Source organism: Malus domestica, chromosome 04 (genome assembly GCF_042453785.1).
Source record: "Malus domestica chromosome 04, GDT2T_hap1".
Classification (NCBI taxonomy): Eukaryota; Viridiplantae; Streptophyta; class Magnoliopsida; order Rosales; family Rosaceae; genus Malus; species Malus domestica.
In genome coordinates this window covers 5,985,352-5,994,947 of record NC_091664.1, presented here as the reverse complement: position 1 = coordinate 5,994,947, position 9,596 = coordinate 5,985,352, and the positions used below count along the sequence as shown (strand labels likewise).

The window sequence follows — 9,596 nt, the reverse complement described above, 5'->3', positions numbered from 1 at the left end:
GTTATGCACATATTTTCTAAATATATTAAACAGATTCTTCTCAAATGCTAGGAGACCAACTTATTTGACAAAGAAAACCATTACCATTACGTTTTGTGTCAATAATTCAAATGCTATATGAATAAAATTTCTAAATATCTTTTTATCATTAATATGAGACGGAATGTCATAACGCATACATGTAAAATGTAAGTCAGTTTCCTATACACATTTTTATGTGGGAGCAAAATATAGGTAAAAGACCTGTGCGCACTGGAAGGTGACCTACTTTTTTTCCCCAGATTAAAACCATTGATGAAGTTCCTTTTTACTGTTTCAATCAAGTGGGTTCGTGATCGTGACTCAAACTCTTGATAGCTTTTAGGGTTTCCAAAGTCCACACTTGCTCATCTCATGCATGAGTACTTTGCCACACTCACAGAGTTTTCCACAAGCCCGGAAAGCAGTGACGCGTGGAAAGAAATCATTGGTGTAAGAGGACCATCTTCTGGACATAGTGAGCCCTTTGATAGCGCTTGGTTGCATCATGGTTCATGCCAGTCCACACCTACCCATGAACGAACGTACGCATAGGCAACCCCAAACTACATTGTTTATTCAAACTTCGTGTTTGTTTGCTTATAGTGATTTAAAAAGGACAGGTAATAGTCACGTATAGGAATATATATATATATATATATATATATATATATATGGAGATAATCTTTGACGTCCAATAAGATAATCTATGCTACGAGTATGTGTATCTAGTATCTACCATAAAAATGAATGAGAATATAAAGGAATGTGGATATGACGAATTGAGTATGAAATAAGCAACTCTTTATGATAATCTCATACCTTCATTTTTTAGTTATGAGGAGGTATGCGATGCAACTCTGAATTTGTTTTTATCATTCTTTGATTGTTAGTAATCACTTGAATGAGAATCATACTCATTCCTTTCAAATCTCTCATTTTTTTCTTTTTGAAAATTAGCAGTAGAGATTTCACTAAAAGGTCGTACCCAGTGCACAAGGCTCCCGCTTTACGCAGGGTCTGGGAGAGGTGAATGTCGGCTAGCCTTACCCCCATTTATGGAGAGGCTGCTCCCAAGTCTCGAACTCGAGACCTACCGCTCATGGACGAAGGCACTTGCCATCGCACCAAGTGCGACCTCTAGTAGAGATTTCACTAAAAGCCAAAAAAATCCAGAAAGTCACAAAGACTGGTTATAAAATGATTCCTTAAACCAGAGATCAGTAATAACATCTGATGGTTCCTCAAACAAGTTACAGAAGTTACGAATATAAAGAGCACCTGATGTGAGAGCAGCTCGAGCAAGTTGGTGTGCGACTTCGTTTGCTTTGCGGCAGACATGGTTAGTTGTGACTCAGGTGATCCAGTATAGCATTGCCTTCGAGTCCTCAACAATATGTCCTATGGTCTAGCATTCCTTTCAAATCCTTAATCGTGAGCTAGTAAATACAAGAATGAAAATGATACTCATTCTTTACAAATTCATTACTCCTATATGTGAATATGTTATAAATACATATATGCTACTTAGTACGATGTAGTAGTATTCATTTTTACTTGTAAGTGAAAGATCTTATAAATGACTATAATTTGATACCAATTTATCTCACACCCTTTATATATAATTGTATAAAAAGCATCTAAATTACAAAAGAGAGTTTAAATTTGATACGTAGTGGGTCAAAAAAATTATCATATCCACCACTTGGAGATATGGATATAATTAAGTAATAAAAAACTAATCACCCATGCTAAATGTGTAGAAAGAAATCATGGTTTTGTTTAGCAATATAGATGGGCACTATAAGCGGGAAAGGTTTAAAAGAAAAGTTAAAGCATACTATGGGAAAGAAAATGGCAATAGCAAGAATTAAACGTATTTTAACATTTGATTTGCAGAAGCAATCATTTTTAGGCATATTAATCATATATCAACAACATAACAATAGAATAACGACAACATAATAATAATATAAATAACGATGAATCATTTTTGCACAGAAATGTCAAAATATTTTTATTGTAGCTAATTGTCTAAAAGAAAAAGCAATTGGCTCTTTACTACAATGGTGGAAAGGTGTTGAGCTCTTGCATGATGATGTGAATTCAAACTCCGCCGGTAGCTAATCTTGACAACAACAAAAAAATGTCTAAAAGAAAAAGAGTTAATTTTTGTTTAAAATTGCTTATCCATAACTGTGAAAGGCTCAAAAGGTGGGTTGGTGCCTTCTTAATCAATAGTCATGTAGGGAACCTAAAGTAAATGCCTACACGCCTTTCATGACTTCATCCTCCATTATTGATACATCTAATGTTTTACGAATGGAGCGTCAAAGACTCAGTTTTAGGTCTTTTTCCTTTTAAATACAAATTTTGACTAGGGTTTTATCTCAGTTTTTGAACCCACACTTTGATACCTTTCATAAAAAATTACACTTCTTGTTTCAATTTTACACTAGGCCGTATAATTTTGTTGACCACCCACCGCCCCACCGTGTTGGGCAATTAGTTACAATAAATATATTTTTTGACATTTTTGTACAAAAATAATTAGTCGTTGTGTTATCGTTATGTCAGCGTTTCGATTGTCATTATTAAAAATAATTATTTTTACAAATCAAATGCTAAAATATGTTAATTGGTGCAAGTCGCCTATAAAAATAAAATTAATTTGAGATTGATTGAATTGGCATTTTATTCTAGGCTTATTATATTTACATCTCATATATTGTTGAATAAATCCCACATTTACTTTTCAATTAAAATTTATTTTAATACACTCCATTTACTTTCCCATATTACCCTCCCACCCCTATTCTCAACATACACCTTACATTTTATATATACACTCCACATTTTTTATACACCCCATATTCTTCACGTCTTATAATACTCAGTCACAATCAAGATTGGAGGAAGATGTGGCTGCTGAGACTCTGTTGAAGGTGGCAGATGAGGTAATACGCTGAGGTTTAATGACAAAAATTCGAGGGTAAAAGCAGCAAGGTAAATGAGAACAATCAGAGGGTCTCTTGTAATGTGAATGGCACTAGGACTTTGCCCAGATTGGCAAAAACGTAGCTGAATGTTGATGTAGTTTCATTGCATTTTCATATGTATGAAGAAAAAAACATATTTATTTATTGGTGTTGAATTGCAGAACAGAGATTGTGTTTAGCTATTTTATTACTATTATCATTTATTTAAATTGGGGTTATGCCGTGAGACGACATACATAAAGAAATACCGTTAATTTCTGCGCACTCCATTCAAGTTCTAATCCAACAGTTTCATCATTTTGCTTGCATTTGTTGGGAAGACAAAAAAAGTAGATAAATAATACGTTAAAAGTGATTTGGGGTTTATTTAGAATTTTTTTTTAAAAAAAAAAACCTAATAAGGTCAAAATTGGCATTGCATAGTAGAGTGTATAAGTCATTTAATATCAAATTTGAATGTAGGGTGTATTCAACAATATGTGTGGTGCTAATAAAAAAAAAGTCTTTATTCTAAATAAGGCATTTTTGTAACCATATAAAAAACTTATTTATTTATTTTTAGAGGCATATAACCTAATTAAAATGTACACCTTCTGTTGCATGTTGGACAAAGTCGAATGAGTAGACTCCATCAAATTCAATTGAAAAGACTTCTCCTGGCCATCTGCTGCAAAGCAAAGCAACGCTATTATTTTATCACACTTTGAAAGATGAATTGCACATATTAAAATAATTGTTCTGATTGGAATTGGCTTTTATGTTGAATTTGTATAATGTTCATATTATTTAGGTTTGCTATATCAATTAACAACTCCTTCGGAAGTGTTTTCAAAACGATTGAGAAAACTGTTGGTGAATATGGTTTTGAGTTTCAAAAACACTCGCATCAAATGCCGTTTTTAGTTATGTCTAAGACACATACAAACGAACCATCAACTTCTCCCACATGAAGCAACCATACAACTGCACAAAACCATGACGGAAAAAGATATGTGCAAAACTGTCGAAGCAACCATACAAATAGCAGCAATCACCCTACACCGGAAAGGTTACTCAGATCCGTAAGAGGAGAAAAGTGATGAGAAAGAAGAAGACAGCGAAAAAGACGATAAGTCCAGAACCAAGAACAAATATTTAAGAATTGTCGAATTAGTCTCTAAATTACTAACTAACTGAAAATTAGATCTTTAAATTTTTTTTTTTTGAAAAAATCAGTCCTCAAACTAATAAAAATATGTCAACTACATCCCTAATATTGGATTCGAAGCTATTCTATTCAGTTTTTTTCAATTTTTTGTCAATTTAAATCATGCAACTTACAAGTGATACACTTTAGAGGGTAGATTGGTAGTTTTTCATAGTTTAAGGACTTATTGTCTTCAAAAAAAAAAAATAATGTATAAAATTAACTTTGGAGGGTAAATTTGATGTTAGATTCGCAACTTATATGCAACATTAAAGGATTATAGGTAAGACAATGACGACAATATCCTCTAACATGTATCTTGAGATTTAAGTTGACGAAAAATTAAATAAAATAGCTTCAAATAATATTCGGGATGAAATTAACCGTTTTCAATGAATTTAGGGACTTATTTTATCAAAAAAATATTTCAAGAATCTAATTTTTACTATAGTGATAATTCAAAGACTATAAAATCAGCCAGCTTGAATAAATGTCCTTTCGAGAGGAAAGAATTGACGACAAACACGCTGTAATGCGCTTTATCCAAAACTTGGAATGAACTCACACCGACCAATTCAAATTGTTGGATTGGTCGGCCATATCAGTAAAATGCTTACCCCCTTACCCCTAGCTGAAAAAATGCCCCCCCAGGTCAAAGAGACTTGATCAACCAAACCTAAAGACTTTAAAATTACATACTATGGTCATACCATTTTCTTTCCTACAAAGGGCAAAATTGTACTTTCACAGTTAACTGACTTGTGACCTAAGGAATAAGAGCTGAGTGGAAGACATGACCGAACAGCCTAGTCTCCCAAAGGGCAAGAGGTGTTTTCGAAATCCCATACAGCCCTACAATTACTTCAGACAAATTTCAACTACCACATACTTCATTTGAAATTGGGAAGAAACGCAAGCAAGGTAAGCGAAGTGTATAAGCGTAAAAAAGGTCGTACCCAGTGCACAAGGCTCCCGCTTTACGAAGTGTATAAGCGTGACACGATATAAATACTCACTCCGTAGCCAGGTCAAATCCCAACTTATAATCAAGGATGTCGTAAAACAAGTGCTTTTGTATTCGAATCAAAGCACCGTTAGTGAAACAGCCAAAACTGAAAACGCTCTTGCAGGAATCATCCTAAGGCTACATTATATTCTTATTACAAAATCATCTCACCTAAGCTTCATGGGGGCGGTGGCAGATGCTGTGTCTTGGGTATCGACTCTTGGTTCTTCTGGTTTGTTTCCAATTTCTTTTGTGCGGTTTTCTCCGCTTCAGCTTTCTCGAGCAAAGCCTGCTGATGCATGGCTTTCATCATCTCCTTCATGGTCCTCTCCTCTCCTTCAAGTTGTGTTTTCATAATCATCTCAGCCTCTTTGTCAATCGGCTTGAAGTACTCTTCAATTTGAGCCTCCTGGTACATCAGCAGACAAAAGGATAAAAATAAAAAAAATTAAAATTAAATAGAAAAACACGACTTTCTATATTGCCGGGATAAGCTTCTATTTAAAATCAACAGTATATTTGGGCCATATGCTTTTTCCTAGTTGCAAGCGTATATGATGCTGGTTGGGGTCACAGTAAGTAATGTTCTGAAGGTTAACTTATGAATTTGTCGGCCAAGTGGCCTCAGAAATGAAAATAAAACTTACCGTTTCTTCCAGCTTCCTGTTTAAAGTTTGCATCTCCTCAACCATACGGCGAACCTCCGATAATATAGTTTGTTCAGGGATCTTTCTTAAGGCTAACTTCCGAGCATTTGCCTAGAGAGAGAGAGAGAGAGAGTCAATTAATAAAAGAAATGGGAAAAGAAAATTAGTACTCAAAGTATTAAGGCAAATAATACCACAGATAACGTGAACCCTATTTATTATAGGAGGTGAATGCTAATCCTGAATAAGACTAAAGCGACTGGGGAATGAAAAGAAAGTACAAATCAAAGTAAGATATCCATTATCAGCTATTTCATGCTTATACATGTAAGTCATCCATATATAAGCTATTACATGCTATTTAATTCATAAAAAGTTCCATCGTCATTTGCATCTATTGCATATATTTTAGAGCTCCAAAAGCAAATATTATGCTTCTGAAAGTAATCAAGTTGCTTGTAAATGACTGATGAAGCCCAACACTTTCATTTGTTCAGAATGCTTCAACATTAAATTGGTGTACAAAGATGTGTTTCATTTGCTCCTCCACAATTCAAATCCCACTTATTGTGCTGAGCTTTTTTCTTATCACCAAGAGTCAGACAGAAAATGAAATCTGACAGAAAATTGGGGTTTAGGGTCAAATATTCTTCTTTATCTCTCTAGATCGCTCCATCCTTTTGATGGTAACATCGTGGACACACAAGACAATCGAGAAGTTCCCAGGGCATTTTCATAGTCATTTGCAAAAGTAGATGAAAAAGGTAAACCTATATATTATTTCCCAGATGAAAGAATGCCCAAAGCCTATGCATTTTCACTTTCACAATTACCCTCGACATTCAAAGGGTATTTTTATACCAGAAAGTTATTCTATCATATTAACAGATTCCAGAATTAAAAACTGAGAAAAAAAAGAGGGTAAGGGAATACAATTGGTGGCACTATTTCAGAAAGTAACGAAGTCTCAAACGAAGAAATTGATAGAAGAAACCACAATACACATGCTTTCCCTCACATAAGCAAATAACAGCAGGGACATCTCAGTATATCTAATATATTTCTTATGTTTAGTCCTGTTCTAACAAAGACCTAAGATAAAGACCAAAGTTAAGTTGACATGTATGTACATCGCCGGAACCATAGGTCCTTGGTAAATTTGCCAAAAACTAAGGTGATGCTTGGTTTATTAGAATGAACCTTAAATGAATAGGGCCATGCCAAGATTTCTTTGGAAAGGAAAAGTAAAGGGATACGGAAATTGCAGTGTCTCCAAAAATGATAAAACCAAATGCAACCCTGACAGATTTTCAACTCTCCCTGCTCTCTACCCTCTAACTCTCTTCACAGTCCATTCTTATTTCAATTGTATTCTATTTCAACCTTGATTCAATTCTATTCCAACGCTCATTTCAACAACCAAACACTGCCTAGGCGACCATTTCTAGTACTCGAAGAAAATGAACAATATGAATTCAACTCAGATTTTTACAAAGATTATCATCACACTTCATCTCAGCCTAATAATCTCCACATAATATGCCCATCATCTCATTCAATTATCGAACCATAAAATCATCGATGGAAATGAAAGAATATCAACAATTTCTCTAACAGAGGCTTAATTTCTACCAGTGCAAAATCAACAACAAAATGTTAAAATGATAACATTTAAAAATTTATAAAAATAAAAAATAAAAAAAAGCTGACCTCTTTTAGGCGCTTTTCAACTTCCAATCGAAACGATCTGATTCTCCGTTCTTCGTAGCCCGAAAGAACCCTCGCATAGAACAGAGCTTTCTTTCCGAATTCAATCAGCTTGTTCATAATTTCTCACTTTATCATCCACCTCGCTTCGATTTCAGCTCAAACGCTTTCGAATTTTAAACTTAGGGCATTCAAAGCACCCTGATCAATCAGCAATCAGAAATATATATACTTTTTGGAATCGGACAAAATACAAACAGAGGCGAAAATTCGGAAGTTCAATTCGACAACTAGAGAAACTAAAATTTCGGAAGTGTGGATCGAAGTGCGAGATGTCCTTCTGACCTTTACGTGCGGCGGTGCGGGAGCAATGGCTGTCTGCTTGGGTGGAAGACGGGAATGAGAGTGAGCAGGGTAGGGCTTTGTTTGGGCGTCTCTTCTGAGGACGACGTGCAGTTTTCAGTGTTTGGGTCTCTATTATGACGTCATATAGTTACACTTACACAGACGGGGGATATATCTGAGTCTATGTCCAAACAACCTGTTACGCCTCATTTGTATGCTACCCCACCACCCGTAATGGGATATGGCTTAGGACGTGTTTAAAATGACTTCACAATAGTGGTGAACAAATTTCAAACATTATGCCTCACTTGTTACAGAAGGGGATGCTTTTGTTTTGGAATGAATGTATTTCTATTCATCTCTCAATGAGGGATTTATAAGATATTACAATCCTATCACTAAGGAAAAAAATAATTTACATAAAAACATAATAAACTAAGAATCCCAAGATTACAGGAATATATACACAAAAGCCAACACTCCCCCTCAAGTTGGTGCATATATATCACACATGCCCAACTTGTGTAAGAAACTTCAAAATTTATGACTTGATATAGCCTTTGTGAAGATATTGCCAACTAATCGTCTGTTCTTATTGTCGGTACCTCAATTATCTTCCTTTCCAATTTTTCTTTGATGAAGAATCGATCAACTTCAACATGCTTTGTTCTATCATGTTGTACCGGATTAAGTGCAATGTCACGGGCAGCTTTATTATCACAAAATAATTTCATTGGTTGATCATGTTCTATACCCATATCCCTTAGCAAAAGCTTAAGCCACAAAATTTCACAAATCCCCAAGGCCATACCTCTGTATTTAGCTTCTACACTGGAACGAGCAACCACGTTTTGTTTCTTACTCCTCCATGTAACCAAGTTACCCCCAACGAATGTGAAGTAACCTGATGTTGAGCGTCTGTCATCCACTAAACCTGCCCAATCTGCATCAGTATAACAGTCAATGCTAAGATGGTTATTCCTTTTAAACAAAATTCCTTTTCCTGGACTTCCCTTCAAATACCGCAAGATTCTGATCACTGCATTCATATGTTGTTCTCCAAGATCATGCATGTATTGACTCACTACACTTAAGGCATAGGCAAGGTCCGGTCTTGTGTGTGCCAAGTACATTAAACGCCCTACTAACCTTTGGTATCTTCCTTTGTCTACTGGGACTTGGTTAGGATCAACGTTAAGCTTCAATCATTCCTCTAATGGTGTAGCTATTGGCTGACAAGCTGACATGCCAGTTTCGTACAACAAATCAATAATATACTTCCTCTGAGATAGGAAAATTCCAGAACTACTTCTTGACACCTCAATCCCTATAAAATATTTCAGGGATCCAAGGTCATTCATCTCAAATTCTGTAGACAGGTATCTTTGCAAGGCTGCACGTTCTCCTGGATCATTCCATGTTACCACCATATCATCTACATACACAATAAGTGTTGTAAGTTTCCCATTTCGCCTTTTTAGAAATAAAGTTGATCGGAGTTACTTTGTTTGTAACCAAATGCTCTCATAGATTTTGTGAATCTTCTAAACCATGCTCGAGGAGACTGCTTCAAACCATACAAGAATTTCTTCAACCTGCACACCTTTCTCTTGTATTTATCTGGTGCATTACATCTTGGTGGAAGATCCATATAAATCTCTTCTGTCAAATCTCCATGCAAGAAGGCA

The 9,596-nt window shown here is 35.3% G+C and overlaps 1 protein-coding gene across 1 annotated transcript; it reads right to left on the bottom strand.

The window, feature by feature from the left end:
- Window positions 1–5,223: 5,223 nt before the first annotated feature.
- On the bottom strand, window positions 5,224–8,116 carry LOC103416759 (uncharacterized). Its single transcript, XM_008354983.4, has 4 exons — window positions 7,909–8,116; window positions 7,567–7,764; window positions 5,857–5,967; window positions 5,224–5,618 (listed from the first exon to the last, which is right to left on the bottom strand). Exons 2-4 carry the CDS (start codon window positions 7,681–7,683, stop codon window positions 5,388–5,390), a joined length of 459 nt encoding a protein of 152 aa, XP_008353205.2. The 5' UTR covers window positions 7,684–7,764; window positions 7,909–8,116; the 3' UTR covers window positions 5,224–5,387.
- Window positions 8,117–9,596: the final 1,480 nt, after the last annotated feature.

Bases quoted from the DNA above. Each gene is read 5' to 3' on its own strand.
- LOC103416759 (XM_008354983.4), bottom strand. From the start codon at position 7,683: ATGAACAAGCTGATTGAATTCGGAAAGAAAGCTCTGTTCTATGCGAGG. The intron at 5,968-7,566 runs GTCAGCTTTTTT...CTCTCTCTCTAG, and splicing joins TTGAAAAGCGCCTAAAAGAG to GCAAATGCTCGGAAGTTAGC. The intron at 5,619-5,856 runs GTAAGTTTTATT...CTGATGTACCAG, and splicing joins ACAGGAAGCTGGAAGAAACG to GAGGCTCAAATTGAAGAGTA.